Below are 16176 nucleotides of genomic sequence, written 5' to 3' on the forward strand. Positions count from 1 at the left end.
GGCCAAAATGACAGGTGGTGTGTTTGGAGGAGTAGCACTGCAGCGGCCGTCAAGCATGGTGGTAGCGTCATGCTCTGGGGCTGCTTTTACACTATTGCTACTGGTACATTACACAATGTGGATGCAATAATACAGGACTCTCCTTTTTTTTTTACTTGACAACGATCCCAAACACGAACGAAAACTCGATTCAAATGGATAAAGCACATTAGCTCACATTAGCTAAGCCAGGTCTTTGCGAGGAAACTAACCAATTGAAATAAACTCTACCAATTCTGCCATGATGAATGGTCAATTATCCAGCCTGAATTATGCCAGAAGCTTGTTGATGGATACCAAAAGTGTTTGGTTGAGGTCAAACCTTCTGAGACATTTAACCAAATACTAGTGAGGATGTAAGTATATATTTAAGTCTTTATGCATAGTTTTCGACCCTGTGTGAATTAGAGAAAATTCCAAATAAATTCAAACTTGAGCACCCAGCTCTTATTTTTTAAAGTAATTAAAGATGTATGCTATACCATCATTCCACCATCGAAAAAGGCCAGTTCCAATAACTTATTTAAAAAAACCAAATTACCATGACATTCATGATGAGTGTGTATAAACATCTGACCACAACTGTATGTTTAAATGTGGAATGAATGGGTGGTGTCTGTAACACTAATATTAGTGCACATCTTTTCATTTTTCTAAGCCCGTCAGCTTTTCAAAGCCTCTGAATGTATTGCAGGAAATATTCATTAAAGCTGAAAAGACTGGAGTTCAAGCTGAACAGTTTCAGAGCCAAAAAGTAGAAGTAATGAAATTCTGGAAAAACACAGACTGGTTACCACACGTTTTATTTTTCCATCCTTTAGCAGAAATAGCACAAGTATAAAGGAGATGGATAAAAGCAGCATGTCTCTTGTCTCTGCGAACACTGTCACATTAGGTCAGCACTCGGTTGGTCAGTCAGTCCATCAAAGTCACCGTGGAAACCACCTGAGAAGACAACCAGAGTAAACTGTGACTGCTGTTCTTTCTGTCACAGACCTTGGCTCCTTTTCACAAATCATATCCCAGTTCTTCTGTTGGAATCATCTGTGTTTGAGGATGACCTCTGCCCTGATGCTGGACTGTCAGGTGACGTACAGTGGTGTGAAAAAGTGTTTGCCCCCTTCCTAATTTCCTATTTTTTGTGTATTTGTCACTCTTAAGTGTTTCAGATCATCAAACAAATTTAAATATTAGACAAAGATAACATGGCCCTGTATGAAAAAGTATTTGTAATTAAATAGAAATTTTCTAACAAACTGAAGCAAGCTAAGAGATCTCAAAAAGCAAAACAACATACCACGATCCAAAGAAACGGCTGATAAACAAAGTAGGTGACATCTCTCAGTCTGGAAAGGGTTAGAAGGCCATTTCTAAGGTTTTGGGACTTCAGTGAACCACGGTGAGAGCCATTATCCACATATGGACAAAACCTCGAACAGTGATGAACTTTCACAGGCCAGCCTACCAAAATTACTGCAAGAGTGCATCAGCAACTCATCCAGGAGGTCACAAAAGAACGATTCTTGACCTCAAGCTGAGATCACGAACAGATGGCCGTATATTCTCACTTGGGTTCTGCAGGAGGACAATCATCCAAAGCACAACAGCAAGTCCACCTCAATGGCTTAAGAAAAACAAAATGAAAACTTTGGAGTGGCCAAAGTCAAATTCCTGACCTGAATCTGATTGAGATGCTGTAGCATGGCCTCAAAAAGGTGGTTTAGGCTTGAAAATCCTCCAATGTGGCTAAATTACAACAATTCTGTAAAAATGAGCGGGCCGAAATTCATTCACAGCACTGTACAAGACAGACTGCCATTTATGGTAAACGCTTCGTTTCAGCTGTTGTTGCTAAGTTTGGCCCGACCAGTTATAAGGTTTAAGGGAGCGATCACTTTTTCACACAGGGCCATGTAGGTTTTTTCCTCTTAAAATTTTAAATTTAAATTCTTTTGATGATCTGAAACATTTAAGTGTGACAAATCTACAAAGGAAATAGCAAATCAGGAAGGGGGGAAACACCTTTTTGAACCACTGTATAAACTAGGACATTTTATTCACTCAACAGCTTATCAGGCAAAGTTGGAAATACAAACCCATCAGTTTAGGTGGGCAGAAAACTTAACTCCAGTAAAAATTGCTAACATATCTGTAATGTCTCTTTCCACCTCCACCAGTGAGGTTTCCTCAGGCATTTTTCCTCTTTCTGAATTTCTTACTTAAACTTCACTGTTCTCTTCAGCAATCACCACTTAACATATATGATGGTAAATCACAAAAGCCGATTGTACCTTACCTAATAAGTCCAGGACACGCTGATGAAGGCTGGAGCTTCAGGTTCATATGTCAAACTGGCAGATCTGCGTACCCGAGCAGGTGTGTTACACGTCTGGAAGTTAAAGACAAAGTCCAGGCTTTACAAAACCAAGAGTGATCCATTCATTTAGGACTGAAGCCACTGACAGCAAACATTTCATCTTTTGTGTCAAAACCCTCCAATTATAACATTTTTATTGAATCTGATGATAGTAGTCTCTGAAAGTCGATCAGCATCTATTATATATGGGTCGATTCATCTTTTAAAAATGATGAATTCCGGTGATAACAATGAACAGCATCAGAAACAGCATTTTCAAAAGCTGAAGAACCTTTTAACCCTTTAAGACCTACCATAGAACCAAGGCCGCCAAAGCTTACTTTATATTTTTACATGCTGTAGTGCCATTTTTGGGAGCATTTCAAGTTGCTATACATCAATACAACTGTTATAGCCCAAATTTTAATAATATTTATGCATTAAATCCATATTAACCACATAAATTGCAAAAAAGTGCAATAAACTACAGAGAAATTGAACATCGTTTTTGTTTTGTTTTTTTACATATATTTCTACTTGGAGAAATTTAAGAGGTTTATCCCTCAAAACTTTAAATACAAAAAAGTTGCAAAAATAGTTTACAACCACAGGAAATTTAATTTGAGTGTCTTCATAGTTTTATTTTTGAGATACACCAATTTTTATACACTGCAGAAAAATTGAAAAACAATCCTATAATGCAAATTTGCAAAGAAAACAGCATGTGCATCAAAATAAACTATTTAAAGCAGCGCAATTTGAGTTCTAAGCATCACAGAAACTATTCAGAAAAGCATAAAGTCAAACATGACTTTTAAAAACACCAGTATAGGCTTTTAAGGCCTACAAGTAAAAAACTACATTTTCCGCGAAAATGACGTCACTTCCGGTTTCGGGCAGGTAATGGCGGACATGCGATTGTTCGCGCTGACGTCTATTTCAATGTAGGAAGTGTTACGAACAGCTGATCGGATTGGCAAAGTGTGTTTCTGGAATATTACATTTTTGTTCCTGCAAGCACTTTTTATGCAATTTTTGCAAAGCTATATGTGGAAGGAAACCGTGACCTAGCACAAGCTGATGGCATAAGATGTAAGTACAACCCCTCCGGTTTCATATGCAAAACAAAATTATTGTGCTAGCTTACATGGTTCCGGTTCTACAGGGATTTAAAAATAGTTACGCAAAACGGAGCGTTGCTGCTCCGACCGCCTTTAAAGGGTTAATGCTTGATGCACTGCACCCATATCTAACAGCTCGGGCAAATTAGGAAAAAAATCTATGGTGTCATGGACAAGAAAGTCTACCACAACATTTTAGTGCATTATGGAGTCTCTTCTGGACCGGAGCTGATTAGTCGTGGGTTCATATACCAACAAGACATTGACCCCAATCATAAGTCAAAGCTGTGCAGACACTATTTGACCAAGAAAAAAGAATGTGAAGTTCTGGACCTGATGAAATGGCGAAGCGAAAGGTCAGACTTCAGTTCTGTTGAGCAGATTTGAGATTTAATGTATTCAAAGACAGCTCGTTTTATGCAAACCAATTCTCTGTGGACATCTAGAAGCTATTTGGACATCAATAGCAAAAGACACTATGGATAAGGAACAGTAAATAATGCGCTTCAGTGCTTGAACATTTGCACACTGAAGAGAAATGTCTATGTGCAGAGCAATGTCTCATGAAATCAGAAAAGATGGCCAGATTTGGTATATCTTTCTATGAACATTTGCGTACCGGGATGCAGTTGTTCCCCTGTTTGGGACACAGGTGGAGTTGGCAGTGAAGGAAGATGTCACTAGAGCCCCCAGTGAACCGGAACATGTTGAAGGAGAAGTAAGTGGAGGTTGCCAGTCCGTTTTCCTCCACCTGCACCGTCGGGTCAGCAGGGTTTGCACAGCTGATCATAAGCAGGAAAATAAACTTTGTTCAGGAGTCCATAATAGTGATCAAAAGGAGTTGAATTAATCTCTGAGCAGCAGCGAGCAACCACCACCTCTGAGTTTCTCTCACCCGTTAATGATCAGATCATGTCTTGGACTGCTGGTGGGTGATGCCTTGTCAGTTGCCCAGCAGGAGTCGGTCACCACACTGACCATGCTTCCATCCAAGCCATCGGTCTTCAACACCATCCAGATTTTCTCGTTCAACTGCAATTCACTGTTCCACTCCACAAGTTGTGTGCGGCCGGCATCAGTGTAGGCCTTGATAGTCAGAGTGTAATTCCAAGCTCCAGATGTGATGCGCTGTGCAACAGACCTGCAGAATGCACACATTTACACTGTTGTTAACAACAATCCCAACTAGGGCTGCTCAATTAATCGAATTTTAATCACAATTACGATCTGGGCTTTCAACGATCATTAAAAATGACTGAGCCGATTATTAGCCCCTCCCTCATTTACCCTTAAAGGCCGGTCCGTGAAAATATTGTCGGGCATAAACCGGTCCGTGGCGCAAAAAAGGGTGGAGACCGCTGATTAAGAGGACACGAGGGAAGCTCGGAAAGCTAAGCAGAAGTTATTTGGAGAGGAGAGTGACTGCCGTTGGTTGAAAAGAGAGGTAAAAAAAAAAAAGAACAAACTTCAGTGGTGTTGCACACTATTTTATATTATTTTTTAAAGTCATTGTTAACCCTTTAAATCCGGTCAGAGCAGCATGCTCCGTTTTGTGTAACTATTTTTAAATCCCTGAAGAACCCTGAGCCGTGTAAGCTAGCGCAATAATTTGTTTTGCATATGAAACCGGAGGAGTTGTACTTACATCTTATGCCATCAGCTTGTCCTCGGTCACGGTTTCCTTCCACATAAAGCTTTGCAAAAATTGCATAAAAAGCTCTTGCAGGAACAAAAACATAATATTCCAGAAACACGCTTTGCCGATCCGATCAGCTGTTCGTAACACTTCCCACAGTGAAACAGACGTCAGCGCGAACTATCGCATGTCCGCCATTTCCTGCCCGAAACCGGAAATGACGTCATTTTCGCAGAAATGTAGTTGTTTTTACTTGTAGGCCTTAAAAGCCTACACTGGTGTTTTTATAAGTCATGTTTGACTTTTCTGAATAGTTTCTGGGATGCTTAGAACTCGAATTGCACTGCTGGAAATAGTTTATTTTCATGCACATGCTAGGATTGTTTTTTCGTTTTTCCTGCAGTATATAAAAATTGGTGTATCTCCAAAATAAAACTATGAAGACACTCAAAATAAATTTCCTGTTGTTGTAAACTATTTTTTGCAACTTTTTGTATTTAAAGTTTTGAGGGATAAACCTCTTAAATTTCTCCAAGTAGAAATATATGTAAAAAAAACAAAAATTATTTTCAATTTTTTTGTAGTTTATTGCACTTTTTTGCAATTAATGTAGTTACTATGGACTTAATGCATACATATTATTAAAATATGGGCTATAATAGTTGTATAGCAACTTGAAATGCTCCCACAAATGGCACTACAACATGTAAAAAAATAATATAAGCTCTGGCGGACTTGGTTCTATAGTAGGTCGTAAGGGTTAAATAAATATCGTCAAATAATCGAGATCTCAATTTCAGTGAAAATAATCGTGATTATCATTTTTGCCATAATCGAGCAGCCCTAATCCCAACATCTTAAAATACTTGCACTGTTAGCAATGCCCACATTTTAACAAATATTCAAACAATACCTAGCAGCCACTACAAACCAGTCTCTGATTCTGAAGGTTGCAGTGTGGATGCTTGGCTGACTGTAAACACAGGAGAAGTCGATCTGGACTTGGTCTTTGCGAGTGATGACGTCAGAGTAATTCTGGCTCCTGATGGTGTTCTTATAGATGATGTAGCTGTTGTTGGTCTGCAGGGTCACATAATCAGATACTAAGCAAGTTCTTCATTGTTTCATCTTTAACATCTGATACTGTTTAAGATGTTGACTGACTGGTATAAACTTCAGATGACCAAAAATTTTAGAATTCACAGAGATCAAAGCTTAAACAGCAGGAGATGAAACCCACCGTGACCACCGTCCCACATCTGTTGCTGCTGTTGAAGCTGAAGGTCACCATGTGGGTGAGCTCGTCCACCTGACCCCTGCAGGTCGGGTCGTTGAGCTGTAAAGCAGAGTAATTGATGTCTTTGTCCTCCAGGAGACAACCGACCAGAGTGACTGAAGCAGTGTTCTCCTTGCAGACCGCTGCATCACCTGAACGTCACAATATCAGTCAGAAAAATCACAGTTAGAAGTTTTCCTCCATTATTCAGCCCTGTTGTCATGGTGATGTCACAGCTGTCGTACCCAAAGAGTTGTTTGCTTGGTACTTGGAGGCAAAAATGGTCCGACAAAAGCAGCGAGTGTCACCACTGACCGTCTTCTCACCACAGAACTCGTGATCGCTGCAGGTCCTGTCCTGACAGAAGGCCTCAGAGGCTACAGAGGAACACACTGATGTATTATCCTGAAAACATGGGAGCTCTAAAACTCCACAGTTCAGTTCTTTAACAAAGGAGAGCTTATTAATAGGGGTGGGTTTTGATTAGTGATTTATCGATTAAAATCGATTCTAGCTTGGATAACGTGATATCGATTCATTAAAATCCTGAATCGATTTTTTAATCTAAATTTATTTTGCCCAAAAAGCCAGAATCTCAGGTTAAACCTCACAAAATTTCAACAACCACCAAACAGCTAAAACAGTAAATGAGAGCAGGTACACGGATTCTGCACAAAGACGTAAACACAAAGCGCGGACCCGCGGATCAGGATCAGGATTAGTGAGATGTTGCCTTTCTCACCCGACGGCACGGACTGGAGCTGAAAGCCGACAGCTCGCTGATTCTGATGTTTCGGCGGGTCCACGCTTTTTTGCTCTAGATTCCGAAGCTGCAGGTTTCTCTCTCCAACCAAAATTCACTGAACCAGCAGCAAAAGAAGCAGCAAACTACGCTTCACATTTGATAAACATCGACGTGAATTCCCTCTTACTTTTGCTGTTTTGCTTCCACCACGATACAATCACACTTCATGCACAGCTCTCTCTCTCTCTCTCTCTCTCTCAGTCTACTTCAAGAACAGTTTTGTTGAGCTAGTTAATAGGTATGCCCTCATTGTCATCTGTTGTGATTTTATTTTGAAAGGATGCTTCCTGTTATGCTGCGGAGTATACGCGAGAGTTCAATAAACAAAGTCACCTTTTGGTGTGAATGTTCCCATGAAAGCCGATGCCCCACGTGTGATTATTCCTCCGTCTAGATAATAAGTATCTTCAATATTCATGCAGATTCTGCTGGAAGACCCGTCTCTGCTAACAAGTTTCCAGTCTAAAAATCTGTTTTCTTCATTATTCGCTTGCGCACAAGTCTACCATTGTTTACAGCACTGTTGGCCGCTGTTTTTTTCCTTTTACTTACTTCCGAAAAGAAAAGCTAATTTCTTCTGTTCAATAGGCTACTGAACAAATTTAAACTTTTTAAAATTGTGCAAAATTGCAAAACGTTTAGCTGTGTCTCTAATAAAACCTCTGTAACTTTGCTCTGCTTCACTTCAGCAGCATCAGGTAATGTTCATATGCTGATTAATGGGTTTCTTTCGTTTTTGATCTACTACAGAATATTTTTATAAAATCTCAGGCCAGGAAAATCACCTTCATGTTTTTCTGTGTTTTATCCTCAGTTACTTTGACACAAAGGTATCTGCTGTGATGCTTACACCTTTGATAAAGTCTCGCAAGTGTCAGCTTTCTTTTTATAGATATAAAAATATAGAAATGTACCGATGCATGATCTGAATTATAATATTTCTGACTGTCTGAGGCCAAATTTCCCCGATTCAAATCAAATCGAATCAGAATTGAATCGATTCTAGAAATCAGTGACAATCTGACGTCTTATTAAGGTCTTATTAACATCTTACAGCAGCCGGTATTTGATGTCCAGCCATCCAGAGTGTGGTTGTGTAGACTGCAGGCTCTGGCGTAGGCCTTCAGGAACTGACAGTTGAGTCCGTCCACTGCAGGATATTTACACAAAGTGTCGGTGCAGGCGGTTATGTAGGGCTCTGGGTCGATGTCAGTGTTACAGGAGGAGAAGGGCGCCTCCTTCAGGAGATTACAGCTGTACCACAGATAGAGAAACAAAATTGAAGACAATAAAATAATAATCTGTAATCAGTTGTGTTTATCTTCCATCTATGCTACAGTCACATGTGATGTACCATGTAATTTACAAGACAGATCAACACACATGTTTTTTATTACGTCAAAGGGTAAACAGATCCTGCCTTGTGGATCAGTCTGCTCACCGTTCAGTCACACTGGTGCAGTCGATCGTGGTGTCAGCAGGCTCACTGTACTGCATCTCACAGCTAGGGGGCGACAAACAACAAAGTTCAGGCTCATTCATACAAACAGAATATCTGCAACATCAGCAGCAGCAGTCAGAGGGACTCTGAGCTTGTGATGAGGTCTTACCTGGTGGAGCTGTACTCAGAGAGCCTCAGGTCACTCAGAGAGCTGCTGGAGTTTCCACACAGACCCTCCACAGATGAACCAGCTTGTCCTGCACAGGATCAGGACAGAATGAGTCAGATCAGCATCAATATTCAAACTGGAGGAACACAGCAGCTCAATAAATAACAGCACAGTTTACAGTTTACATTACATGAGTTAAACTTTATTTTCTGTACCTTTTAAGACGATCTGTGCGGTGTCGCCATCAAAGAAGACAGAGATGCTGAGTTTGGTGAGTTCGGCAGTGACTCCAGTTTGGTCCTTAGAGAGCTGCACACCATGAACCAGCTGAGATGAGCTGCTGAGGGTCAGTGTGGAGTCGTCCAGCTGCATCACAGCAGAGACAAAGTGGAGGAAACACTGAGTGAAACATGTCAAACACACAAACAGGCTGATTTCACAGCAACAACCACTGAGTTCAGCAGCTCTGAAAGAACTGCTTCTAACAGCCCTGAGAAGAACGATGCGAGGAGACACAGCAGAGGATGAGGGAGGACTTTGGATCAGACTCCACTCTGACACATGAACTGTAGCTGTAGGTCGCTTACCTGAACTCTCCCACCTTGTTCCAGGTGAATGTCATGCCCGTCCACACGCAGCGTCACACTGTCCAAAAAGCTCACATCTTTACGACGTCTTTCCCTGAAGTTCCCCAGAACAAGGAAATCTGGGAGTAACGGAGTCGAGAACAGAGAGTACGCACAGCGATCCTGGATGGAGTTCATATGGCCGTGGACGTCGATGACAGTGGGGCCGGTCACAGTGCAGGTGGAGGCCAACCTGCAGCTAACAAAGGCAACCAACCACAAACATCACCATGAGTTGCTGCCAAAGAAGGTTACCGCAGGGGACCCTCTATTTCTTAAGTTATTTCACTGTAGAACCTTTTAGTAACAAAATATGAAGAGAAAATATTTACATGCCGTTGCCTTGACAATACTCCAATGGACCACAACCAGAGGTCTGGAGGGTTGCAGTCTCAGAACAGGTGACATTGGAGCAGATTTGTGGGTCAGAGTTGACCACAGTACCAGGTTTATACACAGTACCTGGGAAGAGATAGAGGCTTCACTTTAGTTCAACAGTTTTCCAACTGTAAGTGCAAATAAAACAGTAACAATCAAATCTTTCAGAATTACATAATCCCAAAGTCACGGTAGGAGTTTAAGATTCACTAACCTGAGTGTCTGCATCCACTGATATCTACGGTATCATTACGATACTTGTTAAGAACGTTATTAACTGCTAATGTGTCGATTACGACATCACTGACCCGAGTTTGGAGCTAAACAGAAACAAACACAGCTAATGTTATAATCACAGAACAGAAAGAACTGACATCAAGCTGAAAACAGACACAAATGTTGGCATTAAATATAAAGTATTTAACATATTACGTCAAAGTGTTATTGTTCATATACACACAGACTCACCGCCACTAAACCAGTGCCATGTGCTTCCAAACTCAGAGCTGCTTCTGTCCCAAAGTTGAATAGGTTTAAGATCATCTGTAAACAGGTTAACAGGAAAGATTCAGTCACTGTGAAGAAGTTTCATCTGAAAGTGTTTAGAAAAGCTCAGGTTCACAACATTAACATTGGGCCTGTTGAGCTGCATTGCTAAAACATTTTGAATTTCATAATGGAGTGTTTCCATATGCTATAAAAACTACAGTCATCACACATGTTTTTAAATCAGGTGATTATATAACCAATCATCAGACCAATCCTTCTGCTAGCAACAAAAATAGCAGAAAAAGTGATTTTTAAACAAACACGATCATAATCCAACATGTTGTCATATACTGAAGTGGTATCCATGCAAGTCTCTGTTTTCATGGTCTGTATTGTCTTAAAGTGCCTCTGTTTTCAATCTTTAATAGTTGCTTTTGATGTTTAGTTTGTTTGGTTATGATTATGCATTACTTTTACCATTCACATGCGTTGGTCCTGTCTCCTGTGTACGCTTAGATGCCTTTGCATCTTTGGTTTTCCTTCACCCTTCAGGTGAAAACTAGCCTGTACGGCTGCATCTGACATACTCATGTTAATTAGTCTACAATGTCCCTTTAAAAAATAAAAAATAAAAAAAACATTTTTCATTTTATGTTTGTTTTCAGTGTTGATTGAAACTATTAATTTTAGGCACACCCTTCAGGCTTTGTGATACAGAGCAGGACTCACCGTTAAATGGCGGATCGGCATGATTATTTGCACACTGCATCTCAAACTGTTCTGAATTGTTTGTGTTTTATTTCTAATCCAACGTTCAAGAAAAGAATCTGCTTGAACTATAGAAAGAACTGCTCTCCTTTTGTCAGGTGAGCTCCCTATGATGCAGTCGCCTTTATTCCCAGGGTTGTAAAACTTGTCAAAACAGAACGCAATCACTTCTCTTGTGAAGTTCGCCTGTAAAAATCAGAGACACAACAAATCAAATAGCAAAATATTTTGTGGGTTTTTCTGTCATGTACAGCTGAACTGTTGGTGCTCAGGTTTCAGTCAGAGCTCTCGCTCTGCTTCAGGAAGCTGCATCAGGTGATGGTTACATACTCAGCATCACTGCAGAGGACATTAATAAGACGCTGATCTCTGAACTCTTCACTCAGTCTGCAAACATCATCTCTGCTACAGGTGGAGATTAAACAGCAACAACACATAAAGCTCTGCTAAAACATCAGGCTTCATCCTACTCACATAGAGCTTCCCGTACGTCTGTCCATAATATGTGATGGGACATGAGCTGATGTCCAACACTGAAGACTCACTGATTGTCTGTTGCTGAGCACCTGAAGACACAGACACACGTGAGAGGTGTGAGCTGCAGCCTGTTAGCTGTTAGGACAAACAAAGGTTCACATTCACGCGTTTGTAGAAACAAAGTATTCGTACAAGTTGCCAAAATCTTGGAAAAGGAGGGTAGATTACAAGTTAAACTTGGGGAACTTATATGGATGGGTATAGTAGACTTAACGTTTTTATTACTTACTCACTTTACACTCTCATTTGTAATAGCAGAGCATACTCGATGCAGCGATGGACAGCCGGATAGGTCATGATCAGTCTCATAGCTGGTGTAAAACAACTATTCAAATTATTTTGCTAAAGAAATAGGGTTGATGGATATATGGGGACTTATGAAGTCTTATCTATGTTACGGTAGTACATTAACATGTACTCTCACGACAGGCCTAAACACTAAAGTACAGAAATGTTACTATGTTGTAACTTCAGATATTGCATTGTATAGATCAGCTATGCAGTGTTTGGAAAAGAGAATGAGAGCTGTTTTGATCTGAATATGATGAGTTGATAACATTCAGAGTGCCAGTGAGGCTAAAACAAAGTAAAACAAAATGTATGAAATACATGACAGGGACTCACAGATAATCAGGGTGAAGCTGAAAAACCAGTAACAGACAGATATGGACAGGGAAAATACTCCAAATGCAAAGACTGGAGGTCCACTACGAAGCAGGATTCAAGGCAAGGCAAGGCAAGGCAAGTTTATTTGTATAGCACAATTCAACAACAAGGTGATTCAAAGTGCTTTACAGAGACATTAGAAACAAAAAAAAAATAAAAAGCATGATTTAAAATTGATTAAAACAAGCAAATAAACTAACTAACTAATTAACAAATCAAATCAAATCAAATCACTTTTTATTGTCACATCACATGTGCAGGCACACTGGCACAGCACATGCGAGTGAAATTCTTGTGTGCGAGCCCCACAAGCAACAGAGATGTGCAAACACAACAACACAAACGAGCAAAATACAAGAATGGCCAACCTGAAACTAATAAAACAAACAAACAAACAAACAAACAAACAAACAAACAAACAAACAAACAAACAAACAAACAAACAAACAAACAAACAAAACAGTATATAAAATCAAAACAGATAAAAACAGAACAGTAGATAAAATCAGTAGTTAAATGTAAGTTTTGAAATTTAAGCTTAAAAGTGTGGATTCAATCTTATTTACGCTGGGTTTCCTGTCCTGTGAAAGTGTGACTGGGGCATATCATGATGGTAACTAATACTGCAAACCTAACCTGCACTGGGTAAGAGATCAGCAGGTATGAAATCAATCACCTATTCTCCAGAAATGAGCTTGGCCATTTCTGGGAGATCCCTCGGACCTCTGTATGGCGAGCAGTGTTGGTCAAGTTACTTGAAAAAAGTAATCAGTAACTAATTACTGATTACCTCCCCAAAAAATAATGCCGTTACTTTACTGATTACTTATTTTCAAAAGTAATTAATTACTTAGTTACTTAGTTACTTTTTAAAACACGATTTACAACCTGAATTGGTGATAAAGCGATAGATCTTTCAGCCCAATTCTACTTTTTCTGCATAATCCATCATACAAAATGTAATCAAATGGAAAAGTCTCTTTTTTTAAACTTGTTTTATCAGTTTTAATCTTTTAACTTTATGCATCAAGCAAAACTTAAATTATATGCACCATTCTCTGACTTGAAGAAATTAGTTTAACATTTAAACCTATTTTCTGCACATTCCAGCACATAAAATAAAATATTTTTTTGTGTTTACACTCAGTCTTTCAAATAGATGCAAGTAAAACACAGCAGAAAATAAATAAAGTCAAAGACTCAGCGGTCCTGTTGCTCTATTTTCACCTGTGAAGCAGGACTGAGGGTAGGCGGAGGTTTACCCTGGTGCAGGTGAGCCGCAGCGGTCAGTTGAAGAATCTGCGAGTTTCTCTGTGAGTTTCCCATTACGTGGTAGCGCACTCGGTGCTTGCTTGGAAGTTTAGGGGGGTTTTTTCGCTGTAAAAAGAAGTTTTCTTCCCACGCACAACGGACGCTAATGTTTTTGTCACTTTTTATGGAATCAAACTCAAAGTAAGGTCAGTACTTCCACACTTTAAACGCTGCACGCTCATACTCTCTCCCACAATCGATATATGATCCATTGTTGATCTGCACACAGCTGTTGTCACCAACGTCGCGCTCGCTTACGTCACTGTCATGACACATTCTCGCAAAAAAATCACGGTTTTAGTAACGCAGTAACGCAGCGTTCCTATACGGGAAAGTAACGGTAATCTAATTACCGTTTTTGCAATAGTAATCCCTTACTTTACTCGTTACTTGAAAAAAGTAATCAGATTACAGTAACGCGTCTGATGGCGAGTAAGGAGGGTCTAAACTTTTTCAATGACATCTAATGTTTTTGTATTTCTCTGAGTATCAGTTAAGAAAAAAAAAAGATTCTCAACTTTATTTGCTGATTTTCTCCTGGCTGGCTGCAGATATCTTAACACATCTTTTCTGTTTTATAAGCATTAATATATTATTCTAAAAGAGAGCAGATATTTGTATTGGTGACCTTGTTAAACATTTTTCAGTTTTACTAACTGAAGTGCTTGAAGTATAAACTTTTAGTACTATATATTTCTCTACAGTGCCTTTCTCTTCACACACACACTGCTATTTTTGTGTGTAGCGATCCATATTTTCCCCATGGTACAGTTTTATCTTCCTGCATCCAGTAAATATGGAAGCTTGTTTCTGCCACTGAAAAAAATGCTGTCAGTTAACTGCAAGTTACACTTTTGGTTTATTGTCTTTAAATTTCAATTTAGTAACTCAAGTTTAGGATCAGGACTAGGGGTTATAATTTGTCTGAGTCTTATTAGTTCAAAATGCCACGAAAATAACTCAATATTAACAAAAAACAGGACTTGAAATGTTCAGTTATTACGTGAAAAGTTTAAGATGAGTGAGTTAAATTGAATGTGAACAGAAAACAGGAAATAATTTCTTCCACATAGAACCAAAACTATATTTAGTGTGTTTGGACCCTGAAGGACACAAACATGTTAAATGTGAGCAAAATGTTAGTAAAGCTCAGTGTTTTCAATGCAAAAAAGACCATAGCATTGTCAAACGCGCCAAACCTTCCACGAGAAAAACATAGAAACTAAAAGACAAGACAGGGCGTTTGAAAGAGTTCAGGGAGTCGTGTTGAATGTAATTAATGAACCATCAGATTGATGGATGGGCAGATGACAGAGATCTACATCCCTTGAACTCTTTAAAAATGCTTGTTTGTTTGTATGATTGTTTATTCTAAAATAAAGATATGAAAGCAAGGATCCCAGGAAAATCTGTCCATGTTTGTCAGATTATCAGCACTTCAAATGGCCTTCACTGTCCCTCCTTACTTCAGGTCATTTGGTCTTTGTTCCTCAGTCTCTGATTATCAGTTCCTGAATACTAATCACCAAATACTCAAGTCTAGTAAGGATACTTTTAAAGTAGCTGCGGTGCATGCTTACCTGCCAGTACAATGAATGCAGACAGGAAGAGCAGTGGGCACAGCATGTTGGAGGGAACCAATCGCCTGACAAAGACCTGAAAGAAAAAAAAACACAGTTGGACGTCTGTGATTGGACAGAAAGTAGCACAAACATCAAATGGTAACACTTGGAGTTATTACTGTACATCATCTGTAAGGTTAGGAAAATCCCAGCATGCAGAATGTTTGAAATTATGACTCTGAAGATGTCACAGAAACAGACTAACTGAACAATCATCACTGTGCGAGTTAAACATCTCCATGCTCCTTCAGCTGTCAGTGAAATTTGTCTCCTTGCACCAACACTTGGCACATTTCCTCTCTGAATCTAAGTTTATTTTCTCATTAAACACCAAACTTCAAAGAAGAGAAACATAACAATATGAATAAAAGACTGGAGGAATGCGTATCATGAGCAAAAAAAACAAAGAAAACCCTAAATTTATCCTTTAAAAGGAGGACTCGGCATTTAAAAGTTCTAAAAGTCAGTGTGCGAGTTTTGCCCACTCCTTCGTCTGTCTGTTATTTATCCTGTTAAAGCCACAGAGATGCCCGTCAGTGACTCTTTATTGTTCTACTCGTGCAGCTCGTCTTACCTTCTGGAGCTCTGTTGGAGGATGAGGAGGGTGGAGGCTGCTGCTAAGGAGGCTGTCTGGTGATGGTGTCTCTGTGAGCCGTCCGTCTCTCTTTATTTGGATCCTTCCTGCTGTCCACACCCAGGTAGAGAGGAGGGCTGGAGGAGCTACCTGATGGGAACCTCCCACTGATGAATCAGCCTCTTACAGAGAGACACCTGAAATAAGCCCCCGAGAGCTTCAGGTGTTTTTTGAAACCTTTCAGCATATAACATTTATGTCTTCTTAAATGGAATAAAATTAGACATAATTCCTTATGAATTTTGATTGCTGAGATTTTTCTAGTGACCAACATCTTGTCCCGGTCCCGTTCGTAATCTCAG

General features: G+C 39.7%; 1 protein-coding gene across 1 annotated transcript; it reads right to left on the reverse strand.

The window, feature by feature from the left end:
* Positions 1-825: 825 nt before the first annotated feature.
* Positions 826-15969, reverse strand: LOC112430838 (alpha-tectorin). The gene is made up of 19 exons (XM_076879818.1): positions 15815-15969; positions 15199-15274; positions 11579-11670; positions 11066-11290; positions 10316-10390; positions 10062-10167; positions 9802-9931; positions 9431-9668; positions 9059-9209; positions 8844-8931; positions 8675-8737; positions 8288-8487; positions 6674-6805; positions 6393-6580; positions 6084-6232; positions 4412-4657; positions 4136-4298; positions 2336-2428; positions 826-984 (listed from the first exon to the last, which is right to left on the reverse strand). Exons 2-18 carry the CDS (start codon positions 15242-15244, stop codon positions 2336-2338), a joined length of 2385 nt encoding a protein of 794 aa, XP_076735933.1. The 5' UTR covers positions 15245-15274; positions 15815-15969; the 3' UTR covers positions 826-984.
* Positions 15970-16176: the final 207 nt, after the last annotated feature.

This window comes from Maylandia zebra, linkage group LG3 (genome assembly GCF_041146795.1).
Source record: "Maylandia zebra isolate NMK-2024a linkage group LG3, Mzebra_GT3a, whole genome shotgun sequence".
NCBI classification, from domain to species: Eukaryota; Metazoa; Chordata; class Actinopteri; order Cichliformes; family Cichlidae; genus Maylandia; species Maylandia zebra.